A 19937-nucleotide genomic window follows, 5' to 3' on the forward strand; every position below is an offset into this window, starting at 1 on the left:
ATTTGACAGTTGAGGTGCTGCAAACACTGCACAGAGTGCACGGCTGCACCCAGGCTCTCCCATGACTCCCTCCATATGCCTATGGAGGGAGTCACAACACGCAGGGAGGTTCTCTTCCCTTCCAATGAGCGGAAGAGACCTCCCCAGGAGATCAACATAGCCTGGTTGCACATTGCACAGGAGGATACAAGCAGGGATATATTTTCAACACTTTGCATTCTTGGACAGATTTGTATGCACCTTTGGAAGTGGCTTAGTGAATTGCAGTGAATGGTGAGACATAACCATCCCATCACAATGGTGATGAATGTGAAAGGAATGGCTTAGGCATTGTAGGGCTGCTTTATGGTGTTGGTGGGGTGGTGCCAACCTGGCGCATCATGTTGCAGCCAGTGTGTACAGCATCAAACAAAGTAAATCAAGCCATCGTGGGCTATCTCTGGTGTCCCGTGCAGTAATGTCGGGTGATGATGTCCTGTGTGCATCTGTTGATTGTTGAGACGGCAGGTGTTGGGGCTGATCATGGTGGGGTTCTGAGGGCAAGGTGAGATAGTTTCTGGGGCTATTACTAATGTAATAGATGGCAGGTGAACTTGAGATGACAGAAGCGATCTGTCAATGCTGAGAGAGGTTGTGCCAATGAGGTGACTCTGGATAGAGAGATTACTCCAAACGCTTGCAACCTGCATAAAGCTCAATGTGCCTTCCAAATACAATAAGCAAGAGCTTGGAAAATGAACATATGAGATGGGAGGTTTTAAAGCACAATTGCAGCTATCAAATAAAGAAACAAATTCACGTTCACACAACTCCTGACATCCTTACCTGATGTGATCCCCGAGCAGCATGAATCTCGTGGATAACCTGGAAAAATGGTATGTCCAGTTCAAAATTCTTTTTAATAGGCTTTTAACAAGGTCCTAATGATCTAAATTACTTCCCCTGCCACTGAGTATTGGGTCTGTTCAGCATTGACAGACCCGACATATGTGAAAGTAGCATGGCGGTGGGTTGACAGTGGGGTCCCAAACCACTGTCAATCATTTTAAATTTAACAGCTGACCCACCACTGATTCCCTCCTCTGAGCACCTGCAAAATTCCAGCCTCTGTATGTATCTTATCGAATCCTATTATTTTAAACATCTTGATTAGATTGCCTTTCAATCTTTTAAACTCAAGGAAATACAAGCCAAGCTTTGGTCAGTTTTGGTCACCTTACTTAAGGAAGGATATACTGGCTTTGGAGGGGGTACAGAGACGATTCACTAGGCTGATTCCGGAGAGGAGGGGGTTACCTTATGATGATAGATTGAGTAGATTGGGTCTTTACTCGTTGGAGTTCAGAAGGATGAGGGGTGATCTTATAGAAACATTTAAAATAATGAAAGGGATAGACAAGATAGAGGCAGAGAGGTTGTTTCCACTGGTCGGGGAGACTAGAACTAGGGGGCACAGCCTCAAAATACAGGGGAGCCAATTTAAAACCGAGTTGAGAAGGAATTTCTTCTCCCAGATGGTTGTGAATCTGTGGAATTCTCTGTCCAAGGAAGCAGTTGAGGCTAGCTCATTGAATGTATTCAAATCACAGATAGACAGATTTTTAACCAATAAGGTAATTAAGGGTTACGGGGAGTGGGCGAGTAAGTGGAGCTGAGTCCACGGCCAGATCAGCCATGATCTTTTTGAATGTCGGAGCAGGCTCAAGGGGCTAGATGGCCTACTCCTGTTCCTAATTCTTATGTTCTTATGTTCTGCAACCTGCCCTCAATATTTAACCCTGTTAGAATTATGGTGAATCTGTGCTGAATCCCTCTAAGACCAATATATTCTTCCTGAAATGCGGTGCCCAGAACTGAACATAGTACACAGTGCTGAAAAAGAATTCTAAACTATACTGACTTCCCTTGGTTTTGGGTCTCAAGGTCTGCAATCAGGGCGAGGAATGTTTCCTCAGGTAATGTGTAGGTAGGCTGGTACACAACAAAGGATCTTGCACAATAACTGATGTCACACTTGATCGAAAGTCACTTCAGACAGAAGAACGAGGAGACTTTCAACCCATCAGTCTGGGCTGGATTAAAACTCCGGCTTAAAGAGGAGAAAGGGCAGTTAATAACCCATGTCACCACCCAATCATTAGTTGGCCAATTTGTATTAATTATCAGATTCCTTCTGTTTGCTTTTTTTTTTAAACTCAGAAGTTTCTAAACATAAATTAACTTCACAAAACCGAAAGCTGAGTGTTTGTTAGGGCAGATGCCAGCAAGTGTTTGTTTTGGTTGACAGCCATGCACAACTGAAGCACAGTATCTATTCAAAAAAAAACAAAGCCAGTCATCCTCGGCATCAAAGAGATATTCAAGGCCAACGATAATAATTAACCTCACCGACCAATAGCTAACTTAGGGGTAGACAGACTTCTGCTGATGTGTCGCAGCAGTTTTGACTGGAGTTCTGCACAGGAGACCTCTGACGGGATGAGATCCTGGTTGACCGCCCTTGTGTGCATCGGAGCGGTTGCGGTGGGGTACGGAGGCCCGGTTCAACGGACACCGACGTCCAAGGACGCTCTGTATGCTGCCATTTACAAGTACAACGCGGGGTCCGGCCAGCTGAACCTCTTTAAGCTCATGGGAGCCCACTGCATCGCAATCAAGGTATAAAGATGTCATTGAACTGCTGGAATTGCGAAAGTGGATTCACAGTGGGCCTGTGTATGGCTTGTTTTTATTGTCCCAGAATTGGGAGGAGGAGTGGGTGAGTGGGGGAAACGCAGGGTAAGGCTTCCCCCTGCACCCAACCAAAGGCAAGAGAAGCAAGAAAAAGGCAATGGGTCGATTTTTGCTGCCTTTGCCTGGCATTAAAGGGACAGTAACAGCTTCATAATGGGGTCGGTAGCAATTTCGTCCCTCCATTTTGAAAGTGGTCTACTGCTGGGTGTCCAAAGTGCCCACCTGATTCAGGCGACAGACCCGTTTAGATATGGAAATTAGGGTCCCATGACATAAATGGGCCCCCGATTGCCACTTTAGGTCGGAACTGGTCAGAGCCTGCACCGTGTCCTGTCCGGCCAGTTCCACGTTCGATGGAACAGAAGAGGCCCGCCAAAGGTAAGTGTTGAATTATTTCAGTGGGCCCCGAAGGAGCAGGGCTCGCAAAAATAATCGAGGACGCAGCTGCCCCGGGCCCCCCACCCTCCACGATTGAGACCTCCCTCCCTGACCAACAACTTACCTTGCCGGTAGCTTCCCAGGCACGATCCTGAGGCCCCTATCTGGTGATTTAGACGAGGGGATTAAATGTAGTATCTCCAAATTTGCGGATGACACTAAGTTGGGTGGCAGTGTGAGCTGCGAGGAGGATGCTATGAGGCTGCAGAGTGACTTGGATAGGTTAGGTGAGTGGGCACATGAATGGCAGATGAAGTATAATGTGGATAAATGTGAGGTTATCCACTTTTGTGATAAAAACAGAGAGACAGACTATTATCTGAATGGTGACAGATTAGGAAAAGGGAAGGTGCAACGAGACCTGGGTGTCATGGTACATCAGTCATTGAAGGTTGGCATGCAGGTACAGCAGGCGGTTAAGAAAGCAAATGGCATGTTGGCCTTCATAGCGAGGGGATTTGAATACAGGGGCAGGGAGGTGTTGCTACAGTTGTACAGGGCCTTGGTGAGGCCACACCTGGAGTATTGTGTACAGTTTTGGTCTCCTAACTTGAGGAAGGACATTCTTGCTATTGAGGGAGTGCAGCGAAGATTCACCAGACTGATTCCCGGGATGGCGGGACTGACCTATCAAGAAAGACTGGATCAACTGGGCTTGTATTCACTGGAGTTCAGAAGAATGAGAGGGGACCTCATGGAAACGTTTAAAATTCTGACGGGTTTAGACAGGTTAGATGCAAGAAGAATGTTCCCAATGTTGGGGAAGTCCAGAACCAGGGGTCACAGTCTGAGGATAAGGGGTAAGCCATTTAGGACCGAGATGAGGAGAAATTTCTTCACCCAGAGAGTGGTGAACCTGTGGAATTCTCTACCCAGAAAGTAGTTGAGGCCAATTCACTAAATATATTCAAAAGGGAGTTAGATGAAGTCCTTACTACTCGGGGGATCAAGGGTTATGGCGAGAAAGCAGGAAGGGGGTACTGAAGTTTCATGTTCAGCCATGAACTCATTGAATGGCGGTGCAGGCTAGAAGGGCTGAATGGCCTGCTCCTGCACCTATTTTCTATGTTTCTATGAGCTGTGTCGGGATGCCTGTTTGGCAGGCTATTCAACCTTGGAGGGCATTATAACCAAGTCTGATCCTGTACTTGCCTGGCATGGTCCCATACACACTTTCCAAAGGTAGTTATTGGACAGTGAGCAGGCGTATTCACCCAACTGATTTTAATTCCCCCCTCCTTAACCCCGGTGAGATGAGGACAATTGTAGCATTCTTAATCCCCTCCCACTCAGCGCCACTCTCTTCCCGGGATGAGGGTAGCTCAGTCAGAATGGGCTGTGGACGGGAGCTGGGATGCTCCTGTCTGTATGATTCACTTTGACAATGGAGGACATTCAATATACACACATATATATCTGTTTTTTGTCAGTTGCTATTTTTCAGTTGAATGGCCTCCAATGCCTGCAAATTTGTTGCTAGCCATCGGACCATTGACGAAGCCCAGTTTATAAATTAGATTATTTTTACTGTTGATAAATCCAGCTTCAGTGCCAAGGACAACAGCATTGGACATGGCTAAGGTTTAAAAGAGTAGGGAAGAATGACATAGAATCTACAGCACAGTAACAGGCCATTCAGCCCAACTGATCTATGCCGATGTTTATGCTCCACATGAGCCTCTTCCAACTCTAATTCCCTCTTCCCAAGCAGTCTCCATATCCCTCTATTCCCTTATCTCCTCATGTATGTATCAAGCCAGGCAAGTGCAGAAATAAACTTGGTTATAATGCACTCCAAGGTTGATTAGCCTGCTATCTGCTTCAATCACTTCATGTGGCAGTGAGTTCCATATTCTCACCATGCTCTGTGTAAAGAAATTCTTCCGAAATGATTTAATCTGTTAGTAACTATTTTATATTTATGGCTGCTTGTTCTGGACTCACCCACAAGTGAAAAAAGCTGAGGGATGGTAAACCGAACGAGATTTGTGGTGAAGCGCGGCATACCCTGCCACCTCCACATGACGGTTAGCGGAGTGGATGTACTGATGCATGGGGTGGGTGAGAGACGGTTTTACCTTCTTTGGCATGTCAGGGTGCTTTGCCTGCAAGACCGCCGTGTGCCATACGCAGCAGGAGGTGGTGACCAGACTCAACACGTACCTGCAGGACCCAGGAACAGTTGAGTGAGAACACTATTTGGGACTTGGCCAGGTCCCAAGTAGATGGCCCAAGATCACATGCCACAAAGTGTTGTCCATCAACTGATTCAGTATTTACTCCTGGCGCCCGTGTCAAGATCTCATAAACTTACAGAACATCGGATCTCGTTCATGCCAATAACTTCAGTAGGGCACATATTTAAGATGCAATTTACAATTGAATCCCTTAGAACAGTCACATCTTCCAGGGGTTTCGCACATGAAACAATTGTAACACAAGCACGGTCACTTACTGCCCCCCAGAATGCTCTTTAGCTCGGTTACCTGGCAGCCTACACTGACCCCTTGAAATGTAGCAGTGCAACATCACTGGCGAGCTGAATCAACCCATTCAGTAGGACAGATGAGGGAAGAGGATAGACGAGGGAAGTGGATAGAAGTGGTTTGGTGGTTATCAGCATAGGCGGTCCCTCGAACGAGGATGACTTGCTTCCACGAGAGTTCACAGATGTTTCTGTTGTGTATCTATAAAGCATGCACTCCCATGTTCCGCCACCAGGGAGTGCATCCCCTGAAGTCCCAAGGGATCCCAGCATCCCTTGGGAGCACTGTATATAAGCCGGCCCCGAAGGCCTGTTCCTCACTCTGGAGTGTCTTAAGGAAGCCTGAAGTCTCTGTTAGTTTAACCTCCCTGTGTGCAGTCTCATCTGTGTTAGGAACACAATAACTAGCGGCGAGTATACGAATCCAACGGAAAGATGCAGCAAACTGTGGGCATCCTGGAGAAGTTCTCAGAGAGTGAGGACTGGGAAGCCTATGTCGAACGGCTAGACCAGTACTTTGTAGCCAACGAGCTGGACGGAGAAGGAAGCGTTGCAAAAAGGAAAGTGCTCCTCCTCACGGTCTGCGGGGCACCGACCTACAGCCACATGAAGAATCTTCTGGCTCTGGTGAAACCCACAGATAAGTGATATGAGGAGCTGTGTACACTGGTTCGGGAGCATCTTAACCTGAGGGAGAGTGTGCTGATGGCGAGGTATCGGTTCTACACGTGCCAGCGATCTAAAGGTCAGGAAGTGGCGAGCTACGTCGCCGAGCTAAGGCGACTTGCAGGACAGAGTTTGATGGCTATCTGGAGCAAATGCTCAGAGACTTTTTGTACTGGGCATTGGCCACGAGACCATCCTACGAAAACTTTTGACTGTAGAGACACCGACCCTCAGTAAGGCCATTGCGATAGCACAGGCGTTTATGTCCACCAGTGATAACAGCAAACAAATCTCTCAGCACACAAGTGCTAGCAATGTCCATAAATTAACTGGAACTGTGTTTGCGAGCAGAAATGTACAGGGCAGAAACCACGAGTCTGCAACTGCCAGCAGGCCTCAGGTGACCCAGATGACTCAGGGTCCGCAACAAAGGATGAGTGCAAGGCAATTCACACCTTGTTGGCGTCGTGGAGGCTTCCATTCAGCCTATTCATGCTGCTTCAAAGGATATGTTTGCAAGAGCTGTGGAACAATGGGGCACCTCCAATGAGCTTGCAGACGAGCTGCAAGCTCTGCAAAACCTGCTAATCACAACATAGCAGAGGAAGATCGGTCCATGGTGGATCAAAGCAATTTTGAGCCCCAGAGAGAGGAGGCAGATGCTGAAGTACACGGGGTTGCACACATTTTCGATGAAATGTCCACCTATAATGCTAAATATAAAATTGAATGGCTTACCCGTAGCCATGGAACTGGACACTGGCGCTAGCCAATCCATCAAAAGTAAAAAGATGTTTGAGAGCCTGTGGTGCAACAAGGCACTCAGACCAGCCCTGAGCCCCATCCACATGAAACTGAGAACGTACACCAAAGAGCTTATCACTGTCCTGGGCACCTACGAGGGCACGGTGCATGAACTGCCACTCTGGATTGTCCCGGGCGATTTCCTCACACTGCTTGGAAGGAGCTGGCTGGGCAAAATCAGCTGGAACTGGGATGACATCCGAGCGCTATCATATGTCGATGAGGCCTCATGTATCCAGGTTGTTAACAAATTTCCTTCCCTTTTTGAGCCAGATATTGGAAACTTTTCCGGGGCGAAGGTGCGAATTCACTTGGTCCCAGAGATACAACCCATTCACCACAAGGCGCAAGCGGTACCTCACATGATGAGGGAGAGAATGGAAATCGAGCTGGACAGGCTGCAACGCGAGGGCATCATCTCCCCAGTGGAATTCAGTAAGTGGGCCAGCCCAATTGTTCCCGTACTCAAAAGTGATGGCACGGTCAAGATTTGCGGCGCTTATAAAGTAACTATTAATCGTTTCTCGCTGCAGGATCAATACCCGCTACCTAAGACAGACGACCTATTTGCGACACTGGCAGGAGGCAAGACATTCACCAAGCTCGACCTGACTTCGACCTACATAACGCAGGAGCTGGAGGAATCTTAGAAGGGCCTCACCTGCATCAACACGCACAAGGACTGCTCATCTACAACAGATGCCCGTTTGGAATTCGGTCGGCTGCAGCGATCTTCCAGAGAAACATGGTACCACACATGGTGGTTTTTCAGGACGACATATTGGTCACGGGTCAGGACACCATCGAGCACCTACAAAACCTAGAGGAGGTCATCCAGCGACTAGATCGCGTAGGGCTGCGGCTGAAGAGGTCGAAATGCATCTTCATGGCAACAGAAGTGGAGATTTTGGGGAGAAAGATCACGGCGTACGGAGTTGGGTGTGTATTACAACAATATAACGTTGCAGGGAAGTTGCAATCTGTCGCCTATGCCTCCAGGAGCTTGTCTAAGGCCGAGAGGGCCTGCAGCATGATTGAGAAAGAAGCATTAGCGTGTGTGTTCGGGGTAAAGAAAATGCATCAGTTTGGCCTCAAATTTGAGCTGGAAACCGATCACAAGCCCCTCATATCCCTGTTCGCTGAAAACAAGGGGATAAATACTAATGCCTCAGCCTGCATACAAATGTGGGTACTCGCGCTATCAGCATATAACTATACCATTGCCACAGGCCAAGCTCCGAGAACTGTGCGGATGCTTTCAGTCGGCTACCATTGCCCACCACAGGAGTGGAAATGGCGCAAGCCTGCAAACTTGTTGATGGTGGCGCAGCCCGCAGACTTGTTGATGATCATGGAAGTGTTTGAAAATGATAAATCACCTGTCTCGGCCCACCAGATTAGGACTTGGACCAGTCAAGATCTTCTGCTGTCCCTAGTAAAAAACTGTGTACTGCATGGGAGCTGGGCCAGCATCCCCATTGAAATGCAAGAGCTAATCAAGCCGTTCCAGCGGCAAAAGGACGAGCTGTTCATTCAGGCAGACTGCCTGTTGTGGGGTAACCACATAGTGCTACCCAAAAAGGGCAGAGAGATGTTCATCTCGGATCCCCACAGCACACACCCGGGTAGAGTAATGATGAAAGCGATAGCCAGATCCCACATGTGGTGGCCCGGTATCAACTCTGACTTAGAGTCCTGTGTACGGCAATGCAGCGTGAGTGCTCAGTTGAGCAACGTGCCCAGAGAGGCACCACTAAGTTTATGGTCCTGGCCCTCCAGACCATGGTCGAGGATCCATGTCGACTATGCGGGCTCGTTTCTCGCTAAAATGTTCCTGGTGATGGTGGATGCTATTTCAAAATGGATTGAATGTGAAATATTGTCGGGAAGCACTGCCACCACCACCATTGAAAGCCTGAGGGCCATATTTGCCACCCACGGTCTGCCTGACATACTGGTCAGTGACAACGGGCCATGTTTCACCAGTGCCGAATTTAAAGAATTCATGACCCGCAATGCGATCAAACATGTCACCTCGGCCCCATTTAAACCACCCTCCAATGAGCAGGCAGAGCGGGCAGTATAAGCCATCAACAGAGCCTTAAACGAGTCACAGAAGGCTCACTCCAAACCCGCCTGTCCCGGGTACTGCTCAGCTACTGCACGAGACCCCACTCGCTCACAGGGGTGCCCCCAGCTGAGCTACTCATGAAAAGGACACTTAAAACCAGACTCTCACTGGTTCACCCCAACCTGCATGATCAGGTAGAGAGGAGGCGGCAGCAACAAAATGTAAACGATGGTCGCGCCACTGTGTCATGGGAAATTGATCTGAATGACCCTGTGTATATGCTAAATTATGGACATGGTCCCAAGTAGATCATGGGCACGGTGATAGCTAAAGAAGGGAGTCGGGTGTTTGTAGTCAAACTAGACAATGGACAAATTTGCAGAAAGCACCTGGACCAAATGAGGCAGCGGTTCATAGACTGCCCTGACCTAAAAGAGTTTCATAGACTGCCCTGAACAACCCACAGCAGACACCACCTTTTTCGAGCCCACAACACACACCCAAAGGATCAACGACACCACCCCAGACCAGGAAATCGAACCCATCACACCCAACAGCTCAGCAAGGACAGGCTCACCCAGCAGCCCTGCAGGGCCAACAACACGCAAGCCCAGCGAGGGCACAGCCACCACACCAGAAAAGACATTTGTACCAAGGCGGTCCACCAGGGAAAGAAAGGCTCCCGACCGCCTCACCTTGTAAATAGTTTTCACTTTGACTTTGGCGGGGAGTGATGTTGTGTATCTGTAAAGCATGCACCCCCATGTTTCACCACCAGGGAGCTCATCCCCTGACGTCCCAAGGGATCCCAGCATTCCTTGGGAGCACTGTATAAAAGCCGGCCCCTAAGGCTTGTTCCTCATTCTGGAGTGTCTTAATAAAGACTGAGGTCACTGTTATTTTAACCTTCCTGTGTGCAGTCTCAACTGTGTTAGGAACACAATAGTTTCAATGAAGGACCCGATGTTCCAGTCCTGAACTCCAGTTGGAAGATGCCTGTGCGTGAATTTTTTTAACGTGTGGTGACCATTGCACATCAGGCACCACATGGGCTTGACAGAACTAGGCCTTTATCCAGTGGCAAGGATTAACCAGGACGACTGGAGACCTGCTCTGCTGCACGCACCTAGTGCGCACACATATCGCAGTGTGGGCAGGTCTGTGCTGCCCCTGGGCACTTGGCTCTTCTGGGCCCAGTACCCTCATTCGTCGCACCTCCGCCATGATGTTCCAGGGGCCGGCGCTCCAGCTCTATTAATAGCCCTGAACTGCTGTGGTGTTCTCACACAGCTTGGGGCAGCCCATGATGTTCCAGGGCCCTGTGCTCCAGCTCTATTTATAGCCCCGACCTGCGATGGTGTTCTCACACAGGTTAGGGCTATAAATGTTGGTGGTTATAGCACTGGACTAAAAACCCAAAGGCTGTGAGTTCAAGTCCCACTGTGGTTAATTATGGAAGTGAATTCAATAAATCTGGTTACCTTTTGGACTGGCACCAGAAAAATGACCATGAAGCTGTCGGGGTGTTGTGGAAAACAAACTGGTTCACAAATGTCCTCCAGAGAAGGGAACCTTACACCCATACCTGGTCTGGCTCACATTGCAACTCCAGTTCCACGCTATGTTGTTGGATCTTAATGCCCTTGAGGCAACTAGGGATGAGTGATAAATATTGGCTAGGCAGTTTCACCCGCATCCCAAGAACAAATAGAAACAACCTACATTCTGGTATGGTTGATACATGTGTGCAACACCTTAACTCATTCTGCAGTGCTAACTGGCAATGAGCAAGTTAGCACTGGATGACAGTGGCATCCTCGCCGACCACTGGCAATGTTAGCTGGAGGTGCAGGTCTCCTTGCTGAAAATGACAAAGATCTGCAACTGGCTTGCTGTTGACTGTAAGGCAGCAGTCCTCGGCATTGGCAGGCATCAAATCTAGTTTAGTGCCTACTGATCTTGCTGGTGTGTAGCTTGTGTCACCTCAATGGTGCAGTACTGGTGAAGTACTTTGATCTGGCATCTTACAACAGCGGGCACTGAGGCCTAAGGCCCTCTGAGAGTCAAAGCACAGGGCAAATCATATCTCAACCTGAAAATACATGCATAGAAATACATAGGATTAACAATGTGGAAACAGGCCATTCGGCCCAACCAGTCCGTGTTGCCGTTTACCCTCCGTGTGACCAGGTAGTCCTAATTATATGTACCCGCCCTGTTCACATATTCCTTTAGCTCTTATTCCTTCATCCACTATTCCAATCTAATTTGAATGTTGACATAGTTACTGCTTCAACCAGTTACCCTGAAAAACTGTTGCAACCTCACAACATTCTGGGTGTAAGGTATAATTCTGATTGGGCCTTGGGCCTCATTTCTATAGAAAGAAAGTGTATTTGCTTCATGGGTTCTTTGCTTAAGAATTCATAGCAACACATTGCTATTAAGAACTAGTTGGTTTATTAACAAAGGTTTAACAATCACACTACACATTACCAGTTCATCCACTAGGCTCACAGCTGCATACCTCATAGTGAATGACCTAAATCCAACTGACTGGGGTTTTATTGAGTCTTATGAACATCATGTGACCATTCACAATGCAACAGGTCTACAAACCTGTAAGCATACTCACAACTTCACAACTGCATACATTACAGAAAGGCAGCTCGCCTGGCGAGGCTTCACTAAAGTTGTAAATCCTATGTATGTCTATGCATGTATTTGGTTGAGATATGATTTGCCCTGTGCTTTGGACACTCAGAGGACTGCCGTGACACTAGCAGCAGCCCTCAGGTCACTTAGTCCCAGTGAATGTGTGCATTAGGCTTTGACATTATCCTGTACTTGTGAGCTAGGTTTATGAAGGCACTCATTTTTATGTAAATTAAGGACGCTCCCATAATGAGCACTCTACAGAAAATAGGCACTGCATGGACACCCACTTCTTCAGTTGGGTACTTGCTCTTACAGATATATTGCAGTTTTTCAGAATTCTGTGCAGCAGTTTGCCATTCATTGCATCTGTGTTTTTTCAACTTTGTTCTTGGGATGTGGGCCACGTTGGCAAGCATGTATTTATTGACCCGCTGCCCAGAGGTGATGGTTTTGGGCCTTCTCCTTTGACCACTGCAGTCCTTGTGGTGATGGTGCTCCTACAACCGTACTTATTTGTTGCAACTGTTACCTGCCACTTTGACAGCCCTAACCTGGCTGTTGTTCAGATCCTGCTGTGGGCTGGCACAGGCTGCTTCATTATCAGAGAGTTCTGAGTGAAGCTGAACACTAAGGAATCATATGAGCAGTCCTGTTCCTGAATTTGTGACGGAGGATAGGTCATTGCTGAAGCACCTGAATATGGTTGGGTCAAAGATGCTTTCCTGAGGAACTCCTGCAGCAATGTCCTGCGGCTGAGGTGATTGGCCCCTGACAACCACAAACATGTTCCTTTTTGTCATGTATGACTTCACTGGTGAGTTTTCCCTTTTGACTAGCAGTGACCTCAGTTTTACTGGGATCATTAATGCCATTCTCAGTTGACTGCTGGCTTGATGTCGAGGGCAGCTTACACTAACCTCTCCTTGTTGTTGTGGGAGAAAGGAAGTCAATGAGATTTATTAAAGCCTTATGTACACATCTTAAAGCTGCACCGTCTGTTATCTGAGATTGTTTCCCAATGGGACTACTGCACTGTCGGAGGTGCTGTCCTTTATGATGAGATGTTAAACCGAGGCCCGCCTGCCTGTTCAGGTAAATGTAATAGAACCCATGGCACCGCTCCAAGAGGAGCAGTTAAGTTCTCTTGGTGTCCTGATCAACATTCCTCCCTCAACCAACACCACCGAAAAACAGATTAACTGGCCCTTCATTTCATTTGCTGTTTATGGGATCTTGCTGTGCATAAATTGGACGCCACGTTTAACTACATAATAGCAGTGACTGCACTTCAAAAGTAATGCATTGGTTGGACATCTTGAGGATGTTATATTTTGCTCAATAAATGCAAGTTCTTGCCTTCTAAATTGGAGGTACTGGAGGAGGAGGATCACAGATGTTATGTCAGACAGGACATAAACTGCCATCAGGCCCAGACATTGGCATCTGGAGCTAAACCTTCCTAAAGAGGCTGTCAATGAACTGTGCTCGATGGCACAGTGCAAAGGGAACTTCACTCTGTATCTAACCTGTGTTGTGTCTGTCCTGGGTGTGTTTGCTGGGACTATGTAGATGGAACTTTCCACTGTATCTAACCCGTGCTGTACCTGATATGGGAGTCCTTGTTGATGACAGTGGTATGTACATTTGTGAACTGTATTCTGTTTCTCGGGGGTAAAATCCTTCAGCTTGTGAGAAGACAAATTCACTGTTGAAAAAGAAGCAAACGTCTGTGAATGTCAACAAGCCTGGTTCCCTAGAATGTATTACTTGAAGTGTATAAAGGCTTAATCACCTCTCCTTTCTGCAGGAAATCTCACAAGGAAAAGAATACGAGATTGGGTTTGCCCTCAAGCAGACAGTGTGCACTAAGGGAATGGAGGATGTAATGCAAGAGTGTGCATTCATGTATAATGGAGTGAGTATGCCCATGTCCTCTTTCTATGTGTTGAGGAGCTTGTCGAGCAAGGTGACCCAATGCAATTAACTGTGATTCATAGGTGTCAGTTGGTGGGGAGAGCTGAGCCTGGGCCCAGCTTCCATCCCGGAGAGTTGTTTATCCGCTCTGCTGCAGTGGTGAATGTTATCAACCCCGAGATTCCCCATAGTTCTCGTCAGCCTCCCACTGTAAGTCCAGTGGGAACGTGACGGAACCATCCCAAATCAGCAGAGGCCAGGTTGCACCAAGTCTCATTGTACCAGGGATTTTCCTTGTTGCTTTGTAAGGGGAGGGGGAAGGGAAATTGGGAAATTTTTGTCCACCCCTTAACAAGACAAATGACGGGCAGGAGGTGGAACAAAGTAGGGGACTCCCTGAGCCAGGAGATCCCAGTCCTGGTTCATAATTGCCTTGAACCCATTTCTACTGTCTGTATCAATATCCTTCCCATCCAACATATGCTAGATCTTTTTTTTTTAAACCTCGAAGTTTCCAGCGCAGAAGGAGGCCATTCGGGCCATTAGGCCTGTGCCAGCTCTTTTCTTAAAGCAAACCGAATCCACTTTCACTGCCCCACTCTCTCACCATAACCCTAAATCTTCCTTCACTTCATACATTTAGCCAATTTTCCCTTAAAAAATGCAATGGTGTCTGCCTCAGGCTTTCCCTGGGGCAAAGCAATCGAGGCTTTGTGTAAAAATATTTTTTAAACCTTTTTCCTCACTCTTTTAGTGACAATTCTAAATTGAAGACCTCTTGTCACACCTCAGAAAGAATATATTGGCCTTGGAGGGAGTGCAGCGCAGATTCACCAGAGTGGGTTGAGTTACCAGAAAGGGTGATTGAGGCCAGGACACTGAATTCATTTAAAACGAGGCTGGATGATGTAATGAGGAGACCGTGGGTTTGGTCTTCTGGAAAGGGGTCAAATAGGCTGAAGGGGCTTCTCGATCTGAACCTCGGTTATGAAGTGTAATGCCATTCTTCCAAAAAATACTGAACATAACCATATGTTCCAATGATTATTCCATTTTCTCAACAGACCATCTTGACCTGTAACGCGGTCATTACAATTAGATTCAACGTCCCTCTGCCAATCAGAACCGTAGTCACCTGCACACCGGTAAGCAATCTCGTTCTTTCCTTTTTGGTGACTACTTCACATAAAGGGACAGTGAATGGACAGACCAGATATAATTACTGTCAGGCAATGACCATCTCTAACAAGAGACTGCCTAATTACCTCCACTTGATATTCAATGGCCTTACTATTGCTAAATCCCCACCAACATCTTGGGGGTCATCATTTACCAGAAGTTCAACGGGACCAGCCATATAAATGCTAGGGCTACTAGAGCAGGTTAGAGACTGGGTATTCTTTCACAAGTGACTCACCTCCTAACTCCCCAAAGCCTTCCACCTACAAGGCACAAGTCAGAAGTGCGTTGAAATACTCTCCACTTGCCTGGATGGGTGTAGTTGCAATAACATTCAAGAGGTTCAACAGCATCCAGGACAAAGCAGGCCACTTGACCTGCGCCTCATCCACCAGCTTAAACATCGACTCCCTCCACCACTCATGCACCATGGCTGCAGCATGTACAATCTATAGGATGCACTGCAGCAAGTCATCAAGGCTTCTTCGGCAGCATCTCCCAAACCCATGAGCTCCATCACCTACAACAACAACAACAACAACTTGTTGTGTTTTATATATAGCACCTTTAAAGTAATAAAATGTCCCAAGATGCATCGCAGGAGTGTTATATGACAAAAAAAATTAGACACCAAGCCATGCAAGGAGAAATTAGGGCAGATGACCAAAATCTTGGTCAAAGAGGTAGGTTTTAAAGAGCATCTTAAATGAGTAAAGATAGGTAGAGAGGTGGAGAGGTTTGGGGAGGGAATTCCAGAGCTTAGGGCCTAGGCAGCTGAAGGCAGTACATAATGCATGGAGGGAGATTGAAGGGGAGGTGCCAGGCACCTCCATATATGTGAGGACACACCCTCCCAGGAGGGTGCTGGCCAGTCTGCACCCGGCCCTTCCAGGCCCAGAAGTGTTCCCGGGCATCCTAGGAGGACAGCTATAGGTCCCAGACAACAACCACAGCAGCCTTCCTGGACCCATAATGCAGCCACAGGATTACAGTTAGGCATAGTGTTAGGGTAGTCACGCATAACAGGTGCTATAATGAGAGGCACAGGACTAAAAAAATGATTACAGTATTATTTATTGTTCTTTATGTTCTGTTTTAGCAGTGATTTGGATAATTGGATAAATCTTTATTTTTGGCACATATATCTGGCCAAATGTTTCATTTGGGAGTGGGCAATTCTACATAAAGTTACTTGTTGCCTCCGGTTGGGGTGGAGTGTAAAATGTTGCGATGCATGGGGTATCGCAGTTGTGTGGGATGGACTGGTTATGCCGGATGCTCTTTACCTTTCCGCCGTTGTTCATTGGTTTATATATAACCTTCAGGGCTGCTGACCGAGGGCTGTGTGGCTCTTTGTCAGCCAGCGCGGACACGATGGGCCGAAATGGTCTCCTTCTGCGCTGTAGATTTCTATGTTTCTATGGCCATTGAAAGTGGGAGCTGAAGGCTCATGTGTGGATGGGATTATCTGAAGCGAGCAGTTATGAGATGCAACTTCACCTCCCTTCCAGGGTTGCGATGGGGACAACGTCTCCTAGCTCTGGTGCAATGGGGTTCCTCCTCCTCCTCCTGTGCCTCCTCCTTCTCCTCAGGTGGTACTGCTGGCTCGACCTCCCACGGCTGCACCCTCATGATGGCCAGGTTGTGCAGCATGCAGAAGACCATGACGATTATGGAGACCTATTGAGGAGAGTACTGCAAGGTGCTACCAGAACAGTCCAGGCACCAGAACCTTTGCTTAAGGAAGCCTATGCACTGCTCGATGATGCACCTGGTGCCAGAATGAGCGTCATTACATGCATTCTCTGGCACTGTCCAGGAGTTCCACAGTGGAGTGAGCAGCCAAATGGACAGAGGATATCCCTTGTCCCCAAGCAGTCAACTGCAAACCTGATTTGGGCCAGTGAAGATGGCGGGCACACTGGTCTGGCACAGAATGAACGAATCATGGCTGCTGCCTGGGTACCTTGCATTAACGGCCAGGATCCGACGCTGGTGGTCACACACGGGCTGCACATTCAGCCTTTGCGGTTGACAGTGATCTCGGGGTGATGATGTGGCGGCCTCAGCCCAATATGTGTGCAGTCAATGGCACCCTGCACCCTCGAGAAGGCTGCCATTTGGACAAATCCAGCCGGCCGCTCCACCTGTTTGTCCCTCATCATGGGGATGGAGATGTACTGCACCCTTCTCCTGTAGAGTGCATCTGTGACCTGCCGGGTGCACCGATGTTCTGAGAATTGTGAGATGTTGCCAATATCTGCAGTGGCTGACTGGAAAGACCCCGTGGCATAAAAATTCAAGGCAATAATGACCTTGGTCTCCATGGTGAGGGCAGACCTGAGCCTTGTTTGAGACTGCAGATCTTCACTTGGGATAGTGCAGAGCTCCCTGAGTACTTCTTTCCCAAATCGTAGCCTTCGCAGACATTGCTCATCAGTGATCTGGAGGAAGGAGAACTGAGGTCTGGAGACCCTTTGAGGGTATAGCTCCTTCCCCCACGTCTGCATTGGCCATCTCCCCTGGCAGCTGCCTGCTGGCCATCTCCCTGGTCCTCCTCATTCTCAGGCTCCTGTGAAGGCTGTTGCTGGAAAGGCTCCTCTCCCAGTACTTGTGGGGGGGTTGGGGGGGGCAGCATCCCTCCTCCTGATGCCATCTCCCTCCTGGCCACCCTCTGTAGCTGCAGGTCTGCGCACATCTGCACGCCCTTCTCTCAGTTGTGCAGCCATGGCTGCTGCCTCCCTTGCCCGTTGTCTCTCTGCACGATGCTGACGGCAACGCCTTCTCCTGCATGTCACCCTGCTTCTCACCAGGTGTACGAGGTGTCGCCCTCCCAACACTCCTCCCATCTTCAGGGTGAACCCTGCCAAGCAGGTCTCTGCAGCCCACAATGAGACCTACAGGCCTCCATTCAACAGTCACACCTGCAAGTTCTACAAAAGTCTGTCAAAACCTCTGAGCAGCACTCAGCAGGTTAAATGGAGCCAAAACAATTAGTACAACTTATTGAACTTTTAATTGCAATTAAAAACGAATAAAACTATTTTCCTAGCAAATGGCCCCGACTGCGGCAAAACTCCAGCGGTGTTGCGTTCGTGTACTGCCTGAAGAAGTCCTCAGTTTTTGTAGCTGAATATCGCGGGCGTGGCCATTTTCCAGTGGCCTGCCTGCTGATTACCTCATCGTGCCACTAACTCCTTTAGCATGGCTTCACCCCACTGATTTTGGCGGAAGTGCACACCGCTCAAGTTCCCTCCGAGTTGAATATGGCTCAGGGAGGGAAAAATACCCGACCGCAGCGACCGACCGATTTTTTCGAAGCCCAAACCCTGCGGTAGCCGTTCCTTCAGGGACGGTGAATTTCAGCCCCTGAGATCGATATATTTTTGTTGGGTAAGGGTATCAAGAGATGTGGAGCAAAGAAGGGTAAATGGAGTTGAGGTACAGATCAACAATGATCTAACTGAATGGGGGAGCAGGTGTGAGAGGCTGAATAGCCCACTCCTGTTCCTAATAATCCTATGGGGGAAAAGGACGGTCGAGATTTGCGAGCGCTGCATTCAATCCGTGTGTTTTGCTTTTGCCTTTTCAGCAAAATTGAATGAGGAGTTTCGAAGAGGACGTTGGCCAGCAGCATTGTGGGCAGAACGAACCGCCAAAGCAGCCATCTTTTTTCAAAAGTTACACATTTAAAATAAAAATTAGCTTTGGACTCTCCAGAAACTGCTTAAAATTAGACATTTGAGGATAAAATTTGCAATCTGCATTGTATTCAATCCTTGACGTTGGGTCTCGCCCCTTTTCTTGAGACTGTTTGCCAATTATCTCTCCAGACCAATAGTAAGTGGAGATGAGCAGCCCAACTAATTACAGCTATTCCTCTAAGTGTTATCATAAAGCAGCCATTAAACTGGATACCATTTGAAGAGTGAGTCGCACTGTTTGAATCATCTGATCCTGTCACAATAAATTATAATCAACACTAAACGTCCGTCTGATTCTGTCTGTTTTATATTAAGTGTGGACAACACTGCCCCCTACACTCAAGAGCAGAATTAACAGATAGACACACTGATGAGCATTAAAAGTGCCTTGTCCTACTGACTGTATCTCTACTGATGTTAATCCCTCTCATTGATACTCAGTAACCCTATCCCTCCCAGCAGCCTGTGTTACTGGCTGTATCTCTGCTGATGTTTATCCAGCTCCCTCCCACTTTCACTCACTTAGCCCTCCCCCCCCTCCGAACCCTGTGTTACTGACTGTATCTCTGCTGATGCTAATCCAGCTCCCTCACACTGTCACTCATTAAGTCCTCCCCCCGAGCCCTGTGTTACTGACTATATCTCCACTGATGTTAATCCAGCTGCCTCTCATTGATACTCAGTAACCCCACCCACTCCCAGCAGCCTGTGTTACTGACTGTATCTCTACTAATGTTAATCCAGCTCCCTCACACCGTCACTCAGTAACCCTTCCCCCTGACACCCTGTGATACTAACTATAATCTTGAAATTCCTCCAGTATTGCATTGGGAAACTGGTGTTATGGGGATTGGAGTGAAGTTTTTGGATGGGACCCGGTTGTGCCAGGACCTTGCCACATTCCTGTCAAAGTTTCCATGGGTCACATAATACCCTGGTGCACCTCTCTGGCCCAGTATCGAATCCTTTTAAACACCTTGATTAGATGATGCTCAATCTTCTATATTCAGGGGAATATAAACCCGGTTCATGCAACCTGTTCTCATAACTTAACCCTGTGAGCCTTGGATCCAAAGTTGATTACAACATACTTCCAACCAGGATCACGCCACCCATTATTTTCCAGACAGGACCACCCTACCCATTAATGACTTTACCTGCAAGGATATTGTTTCGCAGTTGGAATGGGGCACAAGATGGAGAGATCCCACAGGAAGCCTGTATTGCACGGAGTGATCCCAGAAAATGTATATAAGCATTTGGGGAAGCAATGATGGGAGTAATA

At 47.9% G+C, this 19937-nt stretch overlaps 1 protein-coding gene across 1 annotated transcript; it reads left to right on the forward strand.

Moving 5' to 3' along the window:
• Window positions 1–2466: 2466 nt before the first annotated feature.
• Window positions 2467–18903, forward strand: LOC139260214 (cathelicidin-related peptide Oh-Cath-like). The gene is made up of 4 exons (XM_070876505.1): window positions 2467–2658; window positions 13663–13770; window positions 14834–14914; window positions 18541–18903. Exons 1-4 carry the CDS (start codon window positions 2479–2481, stop codon window positions 18547–18549), a joined length of 378 nt encoding a protein of 125 aa, XP_070732606.1. The 5' UTR covers window positions 2467–2478; the 3' UTR covers window positions 18550–18903.
• Window positions 18904–19937: the final 1034 nt, after the last annotated feature.

This window comes from Pristiophorus japonicus, chromosome 1 (genome assembly GCF_044704955.1).
Source record: "Pristiophorus japonicus isolate sPriJap1 chromosome 1, sPriJap1.hap1, whole genome shotgun sequence".
In the NCBI taxonomy this organism is placed as follows: domain Eukaryota; kingdom Metazoa; phylum Chordata; class Chondrichthyes; family Pristiophoridae; genus Pristiophorus; species Pristiophorus japonicus.

Bases quoted from the DNA above. Each gene is read 5' to 3' on its own strand.
- LOC139260214 (XM_070876505.1), top strand. From the start codon at position 2,479: ATGAGATCCTGGTTGACCGCCCTTGTGTGCATCGGAGCGGTTGCGGTG. The intron at 2,659-13,662 runs GTATAAAGATGT...TCCTTTCTGCAG, and splicing joins CCCACTGCATCGCAATCAAG to GAAATCTCACAAGGAAAAGA. The intron at 13,771-14,833 runs GTGAGTATGCCC...TTTTCTCAACAG, and splicing joins GTGCATTCATGTATAATGGA to ACCATCTTGACCTGTAACGC.